Source organism: Panthera tigris, chromosome B1 (assembly GCF_018350195.1).
Source record: "Panthera tigris isolate Pti1 chromosome B1, P.tigris_Pti1_mat1.1, whole genome shotgun sequence".
Lineage (NCBI taxonomy): Eukaryota > Metazoa > Chordata > Mammalia > Carnivora > Felidae > Panthera > Panthera tigris.
Genome location: NC_056663.1, coordinates 95256745 through 95271889, shown reverse-complemented (window position 1 = coordinate 95271889; position 15145 = coordinate 95256745). Strand labels below are relative to the sequence as shown.

The 15145-nt window shown below is 35.5% G+C and overlaps 1 protein-coding gene across 4 annotated transcripts in view; it reads right to left on the bottom strand.

Moving 5' to 3' along the window:
• SCLT1 (sodium channel and clathrin linker 1) overlaps window positions 1–15145 on the bottom strand; it is a 219091-nt gene that overhangs the window by 179018 nt on the left and 24928 nt on the right. For 3 of the 4 annotated variants that reach the window (XR_006216773.1, XM_007091805.3, XM_042983903.1), the window contains 2 exons: window positions 14362–14434; window positions 5167–5222 (listed from right to left, as the gene is read on the bottom strand). Coding sequence is in view for 3 of the 4 variants with exons in the window: in XM_007091805.3 (XP_007091867.1) it covers window positions 5167–5222; window positions 14362–14434 (129 nt within the window). In the remaining variant the exon portion in view is untranslated. Of the gene's footprint in view, window positions 1–5166; window positions 5223–14361; window positions 14435–14986; window positions 15081–15145 lie in introns of all 4 variants that reach the window. The other variant, XM_042983902.1, reaches the window with a different exon arrangement.

The following is a 15145-nucleotide window of genomic DNA, read 5'->3' as shown; positions in this document are numbered from 1 at the left end:
TAGCACAAGAGCACCAGTATTTACCATGTAATCCCAGAGATTTTTCTTTCTCTCGTTCAAAAATAGATCAAATATATTCATCTTCTGCTATTAGAAAAATGAACCAAGTTTTAGGGTTGAGAATACCATTTTTTTGGACTACTAGTAAAAAATAATGGCTTCATTATTGCTTTTATAAACACATAAATTTCTCAAGTTTCAAAAAAACATTTAACGTGCTCATAGGATACTGTCAACATTCATGAATGAGATGATTAGGGAAGTTGAAATCAAATTTAAAACCATACCTCTGATGTATTATCAGTCAATTATCAGTAGTCAAATTATGAGAACAAATCGATGAAAATAAGCATAAAAAACAATTCCACTTTATAATGCTATTGAAATCTTCTACATCACATATTGATAATTATAATCTTAAAAATGATAAAAATCAGACTATCAGAAAATAAAAACAGTAAAATAAATAATATGCTCAATATCATTGGTTTTAATTTATTAAATAATAACTTTGTATTTCTTCCTGTTGAAGTTTTAAGTTCTAAAGCTACATTTATACGTAAATAAAAATGCAAAGACCATTTTAAATTTCAAAAAAGACTGTTGCATTAAAGACCAGGTAACAGAAAGAGTTTGCAGTGAAATATCACTACATGTACAAAAGAATAGTCAACTTTTTCTGTAAAGGGCCAGACAGTAAATGTTTTAGACTGTGTGTGCCATTCACTCTCTGTTGCAACAATTCACCTCCACCAGCACAGAGCAAAAGTTGCCACAGACACAATGAATGAGTGTGGCTGTGAGCCAATAAACTTTTATTTACAAATAGAGGCAGCAGGCTATATCTGGTCCATAGGCTGATGTAGTTTGTGAATCCCCGACAAATGCAATTAAGTCTCTCTATCAGTTAGTGTTTTTGTCTGTTTTATCACTGATGTATTCACTTGATGTACTGACCTGATTAGTACCTGGTACTTACTAAGTACTCAATAAATACTTGTAAGCGAATGAATGAATGAATGGATGTTTTATTTCCTTATCTAATATTAAATTGGAAGGGTAAGTGGTTCCAGATTTGTTTCAGCAGTTCAATAATATAATAAGGATCAAAGGTTTTCTCATTTTTCCCTTCTTCCAATCTTCACATCTACCCCCATGGTTACAAAAATGGCTATACCAGCCAGCTTCACATATCACTTTTAAAAATAACATGCAGCAGGAGGGAGGTAAAGCTTTCTTCTTGCCTGCCTCTCTTTTTATCAGGGAGAAAATTCATTCCCAGAAGCTCTACAACAGACTTTCCCTTATACTTCACTGGTTAAAAGTAGGGTTACATATTCATTCCCAGACCAATCGCTGGCAAAAAGAAAATCAAACTAGTTTGAATAAAAGTTTAATAAAAGACTTATCACTTTAAAAATAAAATACTTAAATAAAAGACTTATCACTTAAAATTATGGAAGCAGTTAATTTCCCCTGAGCAAAATGACAGTGGAAGAAAATCAGAGTTAAATGAATGAAAGAAGAAAAACCGGCTCTTATGTAGGTAACAAATGATGTCTTCCATGCCCTGAGTAATAACAAATAATAAAAATTAGTATTTAGAAACTTAGAAATTTAAAAATTAGTATTTAGTATTTAGAAAAATTAGTATTTAAAAAACGTAATTTTTTAAAATGCTGTACATATCTCTCCATTTAATTATCTTACCAAATTTCCTTCCTCTGTTAAGTTTTGAGGAGAAAAGATGGAATTAGAGAAAAAAGGAGGATAAAACAAACAACACTATATTCTCAAGATGAACTAAATTTCAAGGAAGACTTAAAAATGGAAGGGAGGAAAATAAAATATTTTTTCACCTCTCTCTTAACCTGATTTTAAATGACTTCATTATTTCCTATTTGTAGTCAATTCCCAGAAAACATACATCCACATAAAAATGTAAATATTAAAATGTTCCCAAAACTCAATAACATAGAATTGCATACTATTATACAATCCATGTCATTGCCAGCTTCTATTATTCAGAACTGACCATGTATGAATATTTAAATATTTTCCTTAAAAGTGATAAACTCTCTTGATTTTGCAGCCCTTAATTGCAATACATAATTAAAAGTAAGATGTTGCCCTAAAAACATAAGTAAAATTCACTTTAAAACTTGATAGCATTTTCAAATTACTAAAAGTGCCTTTTTAATAAGTTCAGAATCTATTTTTCCCACTTTCCTATTGTACTAGGAATAAATACATTCATGAGACACAACCACATTACTGTTAAATAAGTGAAGGCAGATTTTTAAAAGACTAGCTTAAAAAGACCTGGACATGAAAGGAAGTTAAATATGTTGAGTCAAATATAGGAAAAAGGATTATCTCAACCATATAATACACCTTGTCTATCCCAAGTACATTAAAATACAAGATTAATCTACATACATTGGTGATTCAAAAATCTTAGCAATGTCCTTTATTAGGAATAGCATCGCTTATTTAATAACTTTTTTGAGAAAGAATAGTAAACCATAAAAAGTTAAAATTAGAAAAACTTCTATGGGGAAAAAACACAAATGAGGAAAACTGAAAACCCAATTAAAAGATTTATGTTACACTTTGGCAAACATTGCTGGCTTAAACATATGACGCTTTCAGAAATTAGAAGAGAGGAGAAACAGTGAAAACGTATTTAAAAAAAATTTTTTTTTTTTTTTAACATTTATTTTTGAGACAGAGAGAGACAGAGCATGAACGGGGGAGGGTCACAGAGAGAGGGAGTCACAGAATCTGAAACAGGCTCCAGGCTCTGAGCTGTCAGCACAGAGCCCGACGCGGGGCTCGAACCCACCGACCGCAAGATCGTGACCTGAGCCGAAGTCGGACGCTTAACCGACCAAGCCACCCAGGCGCCCCAAAACGTATTTTTTAAAATGTAAGGTAGAAGGTGACAAAATAGTCATAAGACATACGAATTCTGTGGGAGTTCTAGTTTATTCTCGAGAGCAACATGCTTTAAAATAAATTAACAAAACTAAAAGGAAAGTGCTATATAATGTAGCAAAATGCAAACAAAAGAAAGTTAACTTTTAAAAAGCCCATGCTTTAAATGAATTTGGAACTAAAAAAATTTCATTTCTTTACTTTTTGGTCTAGTTACACAAGTTAACAAGAGATCTATCAGATTTCAGCCCAGGTGCATGATCTTTAAAAGTTAAAGTTAATGGGGCGCCTGGGTGGCTCTGCTGGTTAAGTGGCCGACTTAGGCCCAGGTCCTGATTTCATGGTTCGTGAGTTCGAGCCCTGTGTTGGGCTCTGTGCTGACAGCTCAGGGCCTAGAGCCTGCTTCGGATTCTGTGTCTTCCTCTCTCTCGGCCCTTCCCCCCATGCATGCTCTGTCTCCTTCTCAAAAATAAGTAAACATTAAAAAAAAAAAAATTTTAAGTTACAGTTAAGAAACTTGGGGTAGAATAAAACTTTAAATATTTTTAGCCAAAAATACGGGATCTTTATGATCATAGGCTAAGAGAGGATCTATTAGAGACACAAAGAACAACCATTAGAAAAAAAGATGGACAGATTCAATTACCTTAAAATTAAAAACAAAATAGAAAATTCTGTTTATCAAACATATCAGAACCTGGGAATATATCTATGAAAATACCTATCATCTAGCATGTTGTATGGTACTGTGGCAACATTCATTCCCATTCCTTTCCATATTTCAGTCTCTATCACAGAGGCTGAAAGTCCAAAACTACAGTTCTCAGAGGTCCTTGTAGCTGGAGCTGTGGGTGGGATTAAAGTATCACCAGTGAGAAGCACTTGAGGGGGATATGGAAGACAGAAGAGAGCTGAGAACATTTTTCTATTGGTAAGACAGCACGCAAAACTGGATAGACATGAGTGTCACTTATAGTCAATACCCCGTGCCTCACTTTCCAATGTCAAGTCTCCAGTTTTATGGAAATGATGCTGTAGGAGTAGGAACAGAGATGGTGGCAGCACCAAAAATTCCTGACTTCAGGATCATAGCCCCTAAATACGATCCTAAAGCTAGTGATCTAGTAGCAAATGTTAAGTGATTGAATCCCTTCCTGAAATTTCTAGTGGTTATGGTTTACAGTATTGGTACTGCATTCACACAGACTGGCATACCAACAAATATTCAGAATACAGATTATATAAAGTGCTTTGACAATTTAATAAGGAAAAGATAAATAGAAAATGGGAAAAAGAAATGAACAAGCATTTCATGAGAAAACAACACTACATGGGTAAATAAACATATGAAAAATGGTTAACCATATTAGTATTCAGGGAAATATTAAATTATAACCACAGTAAAAAACAACCTAAGACTCAAAATAATAAAAATTAAGAAACTTGGTAAGACTAAGTGCTGATAAAAAGATATAGATCAATAAGAACTCATAAATATCACAGGTGGGAATGTAAATTGGCACAGCCACTTTGGAAATTGGCATTACACTGTAAAAATGAATATTTCATAATCTATGATCCAGCAATTTTATCCCTTGAAACTCTTGTACTTGTTTGTGCATGATACTGAGTGGGGAAAAAAAAGTCCCAGAAGACTAAATGATACAATTTTAATATAGCTTAAAAAACCCCCAGAAAACTAAATAATCTATCATTAGGGACACAGACACCTATAACAAAATTTAAAAACCAAGGGAATGATAAACACAAAATTCAACAAAGTGTTACCTCTGGCAGAGGGAAAGAGAGGAATGGGATAGGGCAAGAAAACATGGGTAGATGTACCAGTATTGCTAACCTTTTTAGCTCTTAACTAGATGGTGGATTGAAGGTTTTTATCAGTATGTTTTGGAACATACATGATTATTATAAACTGTACTGTTAATGATTGCTAGTATGTATAAAGTACTTATTACATACTCTATGTTCCTTTACAGTCAGCCCTATGAAATAGGTTATTATCTCCAATTTACAGATAAGAAAACTAAAGCACAAAAAGGTTAAGTAACTGTCCAAAGTCACAAAACTAGTAAGTAATGGACCTGGGAGTGAAACAGGAAATCAGGCTCCAGAGTCTTCACTCATAACCAGTATACTACATGAATAAAATATTAAATAACAACAATAAATATTATCTAGGATAACAATAAAAGAAGTTAATTTATTTACCTTTCATTTTCCTTGATGACATTTTCAAGTTGTAGTTTCATCTCACCCATCTGTTTCTGAAAGATTAAAATATGGTCATAGCAATACATTTTGCAGACAGTTCTCTATTAAGTAATGCATTCAAATACAAGCAGACTCTATGACACTAGTCTACTGATAAGAAACAATGATTCTTTACTTCTAACAAGTGCTTGTAAATATGGATATTTTAATGATACTTGGAACATAATAAAACATTCATTTTGAAATAAAGAGGAATATTTATATGACACAAGAAATATTTATAAATGTAACCTTATGATTTATAGATGTTCACATATATATTCCTCAGTATGTCACTGTAACAAATGCCAGATTCGTTTATCTTAATTCACTGAATATAGTTTATCTTAATTCACTTTAGTTTAGATGAAGCCCATAGAAGAGCTTATATTTGGAAAAGTATAACGTTAATAGTGGAAAAAAAAAATAGAGATCTTTTTAGCAGTAATTCACTTAGTCTCTTATTCACCACCACCATTAACTGTCTAAACTCTCCAGACAATACAAGGTTGCTATGGTAAACCCATATGGTCACTAACAAATACTTTAATGGGAAAAATGGTTAAAAAAATCACTAATTAAAATACAAGAATAAAATATATATTGTAAAGAGGAGATTGGTATGATTAATTCTCTTTGAGGAGATAAAGGGATTGTAAAATTTCAACAGGAAGGAAAGGCATTTCAAGTAGGGAAAAATATGCGTAAAAGCAGAGTCAAAAAGTATTAGATAATACAGGAATAGTAGTCCGCTCTCAGTGAGAGTAAATAGGCAAGGGAAGAGTAGGAAGGAGGCCATGTAAAATCGCACTTAAACTGCAATCAACTCATGATATGTCCATTAGTCTTGATTGGGTATCCTAGGCTAAAGAAGAGAAGCAAAGCCTGGAGTGCACCTGGTAAGGGAAGGGTAGAACAGGCAATGCTCTAAGCCCTTTTGTCTCCCTTTCAACCAAAGAAGCTCAAGGCAGCTTGGTCTAGGAAATCAGTAACAGCCAACTCTAAATACAATTCTGGCTTTGGGAAAGGTGAATCTTTCCAGGTCCTTGCTGTGAATGAATCACAATTAAGCCAAAATGAATGAATTCACGATCAGATGACTGAGAACTGACCATACATAGAGCAACGATGCAATGAAAGAAAATTAGAAAGGCAGACAGCAGGTCTTGAATGCCATACTAATAGATTTGGATTTTATTGTAGCAATTATTCTGATCTTGTCATTTTTTTTTTTTACAAAAAGTGATTTTGCACAATCTTGCAAGATATTTAAAAGTTGCAAAAATGTTTATCTTGAAAAAATATTTACTCAAATTACCAAAATAATTAGAATATATATGCAATAGCTAGGATTAAATGTGAATCATTATGGTTACACTAAACATTCTTTACTATAAAATAGTTCAAAATATATTTAATAGTTGAAACAAAATCTCAGCAACAGCATCAAATATTCCATTTATATTTTTCGAAAAAAGTCCTTCATATAGAGAATTATAGTCACACTTTTCTTGCTTACAAGAATAAACTATGTTTTTAGTGGGTCAATAAATCCTAAGAACTAGTTCTAATCAGTAATATCTACGTGAGCAACTGTTCTTAGAAGTAGCAGCCAGTATCTTTTCTCCTCAAAAGTATCAACTACTCTTGTTATAGACCCTTGCTTGGGCTATTTGCTAGTTTCCTCTCTCTTGTAATTAACTCAATAATCACCCTTAGATTGAGAATGCTAAATGGAAAAATGAAGCTAAACACCTTAGTAACATAGCTGATTAGAGATATATATGAATCAAATTATTAAAAAATTAAACCTTTAATTCAAGGTAACTAGCTATCCCATTTTATAACAAACCACATAATAGATCATTAGAGCAATTCTGAGAGTAAATTCAGCAGAAAATTTAAATTCACTAGCCCTAAAAATAAAAGCAAAATGCCATTTGTGCAGAGGAGAGCTTTCTGTTGCTCTTTGTCAGTTAGAAAGATTAAAAGACATCTATGGTTGGTTCAAATTTAAATGACTGCAGGCTCAAAAAAAAAAAAAAAAAAAAAAGGACATAGTACAGACTTGGAAAGCACCTATTTAACTTATCATAAAACAGGAACTGCAATTTAAAGAAATGCTTGTTTTTGAAATTTGGGTCTACAGGATCACTTTCATTACTCTTGGAAAGTATAAATAATTTCAAGTGCAATGGAAAACCCAAATTTATTTTTAGAAGACATAAGCATATGTATTCTTTTAGTAAAATCCTTTTAGTCAATCCATTTATTCACAAATAGGAGATTGTTAAGCTAGATCTAATCATCTTGTTCCAATGAGACCTGGTTTATATTCATTCATCAAGAATTGAGGGATTATGCACTAGACTTCAAGGCATATGATAGGATCTCTTGCTGTCCCTGCATGAACAGAAAAGGAAGCTATAAAGAAAGTTCTTAGTGTTTGCCCATTAATAGTCCCATTCTGAGGAAATGAGTCTTAAGCAGATGTTTTTATATAATGTTGCTCTACTTTCTTTCATTTGCATTAAATTCAGTGAAACTTGCTACCCAACTGAACTGATCCAGAGATTAGTATCTAAACCAAACACAGTAGTAAGTATATTCAAACACTAGGAAAGGGAGTTTAACGCCTCCAGGTGGGCTTGAGACATGTAGCATCTCTTTAACAAATGCTTCTGTTATCCAATAATCAGAAATATCAAAATTTGGGAGAAAAATGTAAACATTTTAAAATCAAAGAAACAGGTTATAAATATCAAGTATACTTTAAAAATATATCTCACTGAAACTCACATTGTATCCTGAACAATGTTGTGCTATTATTCTAGTTTTCTATCAGCCTCCCATATATCCTAATTTTAGAAATTCTAGGGTACAGAAGGGTCCTTGGTTTCTAAACTCTCTTCACTCCCAAAATAAACCTTCATTACTAAAGAGGATTTCAGACAAAAGATGCCACAGCATAATCCTACCTATATTAGAAGATGATCAAATGAATCTCAAATCTGATAGACATAATGTTTGAAATTGGGGGAAAAAATCCATTCTCCAAACAAAGGGAAATACAGGTAGGATGAGGGTTAAAAGTCTAAAATTATATGAGATGGTTTTTGGTCTTCTTGGGGGAAAAATAAAGATGTAAACAAATAATGAGTTTAAGTGCTCCAAGCATCTAAGATATGCTCCTGTGATATACCAGGAGCAAGGAAACACTGGATTAAAAAATGAAACTGAAGAGGCAGAGGCAGTTAAGATGGCAGAGAAGTAGGGGAATGGGAATTTTCCTAGTCTCTCAAACACAGCTGTACTGAGATCGGATCACATGGAACACCCAGGAAATCGATCTGCAGAGTAGCAGAGGATCTCCACAGTTGTAGGGAGACAGCTTGGCAGGATGGAGCCTCTGGAGCAGAGAGATTTTGGAAGTGCAAGACTCTCTCCAAGGTAGAGCCGGTGCCATGACTCGTGTGCTCCTTGGGAGGGAGGGAGCTGACCCCAGGGTATAGCACAGCGTAGCAATTTCAGGAGAGCACTAGGAGAGAACAGTCCCCTTCCTGGAGTACTTTGGGAAGATGATTCATTGCCTCTCCAAGGACAAAAGACCCTGCACGTGCCAGCCAAAGGCCTTTTTTCAGCAGGGCAGAGTGGCAATACTGCAGAATGGGGTGCACACGGTGTGGAGTCCTTGAAGACGACATCAGGTTTTGAATCGCAGCCAAGCTGCCTAAGAGGTTTGGGAGGCTGTGGAGCAGTGCAAAGTGAACACCCTTGCTATTCTGTGAGGACTACCTGAACAGCATGGGTTGAGACACCCAGTCGGGGGAGCGAGACTGGGATGTCACCGTTTTTCTCCCCAACACCAACACAGTGGAACTTCAGAGAGCAGCACAGCACCCCCAGTGGAGGCTGGACATGCTTACACCAAACACCGCTCCTCCATGGTTGGCAACTTCTTATCTACTGGAGCAAGAATGACTGAGCCAACTCAGCTGGCCTCTCCTCCAGACCAGCACAGCCACTGGTGCTAGGCACCAAAAGACAACTGTTTCTCCTTCCTTCCTTCCTTTTCTTCCTTTTCTTCCTTTTCTTCCTTCCTTTCTTTTTCTAATTGTTCTTTCTCCTATTTTATTCTTTTAGAATCAGGCACATAGTTTCTGGTTTGTTTTTGGTCAATTCTTATTCTATATATATATGTGTGTGTGTGTGTGTGCGTGCATAAATATAATTTTTTTAGCAGAAATTTTTATTCTATCATTTTTCCACCTTTCCTATTTCTTATTTTCCTATTCCTCTGAATTTAGCCTTATACTTTTTTGTTTTGTTTTGTTTTTCCTTTTTTTCCCCCCTTTCCCCCCCCCCCCTTGATTTGCTGTTTGGACTATTTTCTCCTTTCATTTTTCTTTTTATGGGATCAGGATTCCCCCACCCTTTTTTTCCCTATGCTTTTCCAGGGTTACTTCAACAACAAATCAAAGCTTCCCTGGTTGAAGGTCCACACACTCCACCACTATAAGCAAGGAGGAGCTCTGCACAGTACTGATCACTGGGATGAGCAGCCAAAATGTACAACAGAGTGCACACCACATATACAAAAACCACTTCCTGGAGTGCCAGGCCCTGGATAGGGTATGACCCCTTTTTAATACAGTAGTACACTCAGGTGCAGGACACACAAGAAGCTTTTAAAATACACAAAAGACAGAAATTTAGCCAAAATGACCAAACAGAGGAATTCTCCCCAAAAGAGAGTGCAAGAAGAAATCAAAGCCAAAATGACCAAATGGAGGAATTCTCCCCAAAAGAGAGTGCAAGAAGCAAAGCCAGAGAATTGCTCAAAACAGATATAAATAATATATCTGAACAAGAATTTAGAATAACAGTCATAAGATTAACAACTGGGCTTGAAAAAAGCATAGAAGACACCAGAGAAACTCTTGTTCCAGAGATCAAAGACCTAAGAACTAGTCATGATGAATTAAAAAATGCTATAACTGAGATGCAAAATAACCTAGATACAGTGACAGCGAGGATGAAAGAAGCAGAAGAGAGAATAGGTGAAATAGAAGATAAAATTTTGGAAAATAAGGAAGCTGAAAAAAAAAAGGGGGTGGGGAAGGAAATTACTAGATCACGAGGGGAGAATTGGAGACCTAAATGATTCCATGAAATGAAACAAGTGTCCATATCACAGGAGTTCCAGAAGAAGAACAGTGAGAGAAAGGGGCAGAAGGTTTATTTGAACAAATTGTAGTTGAGAACATTCTCCAAAACAGACCGCATACTGGGTCACAAAACAGCCCCCAACAGACTGAGATCAAACAGATTGAGATCATACTATGCATATTTTCAGATCACAACACTATGAAACTTGAAATCAACCACAAGAAAAAATTTGGAAAGCCTCCAAATACATGGAGGTTAAAGAACATCCTACTTAAGAATGAATGGGTTAAACAGGGTATTGAAAAAGAAATTGAAAAATACATGGAAGCAAATGAAAATGAAAACACGACAGTCTAAACTCTTTGGGATGCAGCAAAGGTAGTCCTAAGAGGAAAATACATTGCAATTCAGGCCTGTCTCAAGAAGCAAGAAAGGTCCCAAATACACAACCTAACCTTACACCTAAAGGAGCTAGAAAAGCCACAGTAAATAAAGCCCAGCAGAAGAAGGACAATAATAAACATTAGAGCAGAAATAAATGAAATAGAATCCAAAAGAAAACAGTACAACAGATCAATGAAACTAAGAGCTGACTTTTTGAAAGAATGAACAAAATTGATAAACCCCTAGCCAGACTTCTCAAAGAGGATTCAAATGGATAAAATGACAAATAAAAGAGAGAGCACAACCAACACCACAGAAATACAAACAACTGTAAGATAATACTATGAAAAACTATATATGCCAATAAACTGGACAAAGAAATGGACAAATTCCTAGACACTCATACACTACCAAAACTCATGGGAAGAAATAGAAAACTTGAACAGACCCGTAACCAATGAATAAGTAAGTGGGTTATCAAAAATCTCTCAACAAACAAGAGTCCTGGGCCAGGTGGCTTGCCAGGGAATTCTACCAGACATTTAAAACAGAGTTAATACCTATTCTTCTCAAACTGTTCCAAAAGACAGAAATGGAAGTAAATTTTCCAGACTCATTCTATGAAGGTAACATTACCTTACCTTGACTCCAAAACCAAAATCCCCACTGAAAAGAGAATGACAGGCCAATATCCCTGATGAACCTAAATATAAAAATTCTCAAGAAGATAGTAGCAAATAGAACTCAACAGTACATTAAAAGAATTATTCACCATGAGCAAGTGGGATTCATTTCTGTGCTGCAGGGCTGGTTCAATATCCACAAATCAATCAACGTGATATACCACATTAATAGAAGAAAGGATAAGAACCATATGATCCTATCTACAGATGCAGAAAAGGCATTAGACAAAATACAGCATCTTTTCTTGATAAAAATCCTCACAAAACTTGGGATAGAAGGAACATATCTTTAAAAAAGCCACATATGAAAGACCACAGCTAATATCATCCTCAATGGAGAAAAACCGAGCTTTTTCCCCCAGAGATCAGGAACACAACAGGGATGTCTACTCTCACCTCTGTTGTTCAGCGTAGTGTTGGAAGTCCTAGCCTCAGCAATCAGACAACAAAACCAAATAAAAGCATCCAAATTGGCAAAGAAGAAGCCAAACTTCCACTCTTCACAGATGACATGATTCTCTACATGGAAAACCTGAAAGACTCCACCAAAAACCTGCTAGAGCTGATACATGAATTCAGCAAAGTCGCAGGATATAAAATCAATGTACAGAAATCGGTTGCATTTCTATACACCAACAATGAAGCAACAGAAGGAGAAATCAAGGAATCAATCCCATTTACAGCTGCACCAAAACCATAAAATACTTAGAAATAAACCTAACCAAAGAGGTAAAAGATCTGTATGCTGAAAACTATAGAAAGCTTATGAAAGAAATTGAAAAAGACACAAACAAATGGAAAAACATTCCATGCTCATGGAATGGAAGAATGTTGTTAAAATGTCGATACTACCCAAAGCAATCTACACATTCAGTGCAATCCCTATCAAATAACACCAGCATTCTAGAGCTAGAGCAAACAATCCTAAAATTTGTATGGAACCTCAATAGACCCCAAATAGCCAATGTAATGCTGAAAAAGAAAACCAAAGCTGGAGGCATCACAATCCCGGACTTCAACTTGTATTACAAAGCTGTAATCATCAAGATGTATGGTATTGGTACAAAAACAGACCCACATTTTAATGGAATAGAATAGAGAACCCAGAAATGGACCCCAAAATATATGGCCAACTCATCTTCGGCAATGCAGGAAAGAGTATCCAATGGAAAAGGACAATCTCCTTAGCAAATGGTTCTGGGCAAACTGAACAGTGACATGCAGAAGAATGAACCTGGACCACTTTCTTACACCATACACAAAAATAAAGCCAAAATGGATGAAAGACCTAAATGTGAGACAGGAAACCATCAAAATCCTAGAGGAGAAAACAGGCAACAACCTCTTTGACCTCAGTCACAGCAACTTCTTACTTGACACGTCTCCAGAGGCAAGGGAAACAAAAGCAAAAATGAACTATTGGGACCTCATCAAGATAAAAAGCTTCTGCAAAGCAAAGGAAACAATCAACATAAGTATAAGGCAACCAACAGAATGGCAGGAGATATTTGCAAATGACAAATCAGATAAAGGGTTAATCACCCAAAATCTATAAAGAACTTACCAAACTCAACACCTGAAAAACAAATAATCCAGTGAAGAAATGGGCAAAAGACATGAATAGACACTTTTCCAATTAGACATCCAGATGGCCAAAAGACACATGGAAAGATGCTCAACATCCCTCATCATCAGGGAAAAATAAATCAAAACCACAATGATATAACACCTCACTCCAGTTAGAGTGGCTAAAATTAACAACTCAGGAAACAACAGATGTTGGCGAGGATGTGGAGAAAGGGGAACCGTTTTGCACTGCTGGTGGGAATGCAAACTGGTACATCTACTCTGGAGAACAGAATGAAGGTTCCTCAAAAAATTAAAAATAGAACTACCCTACAACACAGCAATTGCACTACTAGGAATTTATCTAAAGGACAATGGAATTCTGATTCGAAGGGGCACATGCACCCCAATGTTTAAAGCAGTGCTATTAATAGCCAAATTATGGAAAAAGTCCAAATGTCTTTGAACTCATGAATAGATTAAGATAAAAATTTGCGGGGGTGGGGAGGCTAAAAAGTAAGGTTACATTTATTTTACACTGTAGAAACACTGCAATGAATTAGCCAGTAAATCGCACTCCCATGGCTTCACACAAGGAAGAAGTTAACATTGTCACCACTTTCTCTGAAATAGCTCGACAACCATGATTTCCATATACCCTAATGTAACTGCCTACTAAAATGCCAGTCATCTGTATGTACCATTGTCAAAGATGAAAAGTAAACTGTAGTAAGATGTGGTTTATATGTATATATAACGGAATACTACTCAGCAATAAAAAAGAATGAAATCTTGGCATTTGCAACAACATGGATGGAACTGGAGGGCATTATGCTAAGCAAAATAAGTCAGTCAGAGAAAGACAGATATATGATATCACCCACATGTAGAATTTGAGAAACTTAACAGATGAACACTGAGGAAGAAAAGGAAAAATAAGATAAAAACAGAGAGGGAGGCGAACCATAGACGACTCTCAAATCAGAGACAAGCTGAAGGCTGATGGTGGGGACATGAATAGGTGGGTAGGGGTGGGTTAAATGGGTGACGGGATGGGCATTAAGGAGGGCAGTTTTCAGGATGAGCACTGGGTATCATATATGAGAGATGAATTATTCCTGAAACCAAGACTACACTGTATGTTAACTAACTTGAGAATAAATCAATAAAATTAAAAAAAAAAAAAGAAACTGAAGATAATCTTTAAATACACATACTTTCTTATTGAGAGCCAAGAATTGATTAGATATAGCTAAATATGTTATTCCCCATCAATGTTTTTGAAGAGTATTTTACTTCTTTTTTTAAAATAAAATATTATAAAAAAAACTTGAAAACTATGATTTCATACCTGGTAATATTTCAGCTGCCCATTTAGTTCTTCCAGATGTTTATCATACTCAATAATAAGAGGAGCTAAAAAGCTAATAAAAATACATAATTTTAAAAATCTCATATTCTGTTTAATCTAGTGTAATATGTAGCATGTGAATTAAATAGAACATCAATATTTTTATGTTAAATTTATCCATAAAAATCAATACTTTGCCTTTTTCGTGTTCTCAAGCTTATCTCAATTAATATTTCCAGATGCTATCAAATATCTGGGAAGGGGAGGTAATGAAGGAGGTCATCAAGACAACTGTCAATTGACCCTTGAGCTGAACCTGGGCAATTGGAGGCCTTTCCCTGACCCTCCCCTGTACTTAGAATATGTATTCTGCTTGTCTTCTTCACACCCAGAAGCAGCTCCAAGGATACAGCCTTAAGATAGTAATGTGATGCAGAGGGTGTCTGTACTGGGATGTAAGTGAACCCAGTTAAGGCCTTTTGTGTATGTGACTGAACCCAGTTAAAGCTTCTACACAAACTTTTAAGATTATGGCAGGCAGGTGAGGAAATCTAGCTGTCTTGCAGTGTCCTACAACAAGATAACTCATAAGTAGGTTCTATTGCTTAATAAATTTGCCACCTACCAACCCGGAGTGGTCTGCCTCTTCCCTCAGTCTGTCCTTGCCCTCCACATACGAGAGCCAGTTTCAGATTACATCCATATTACTCTTGGAAGGTCTGGAGGAGGTTGCAAATAGGAGGGATATAAAATCACCCAATTGAGAACTACTCTTGTAGATTAT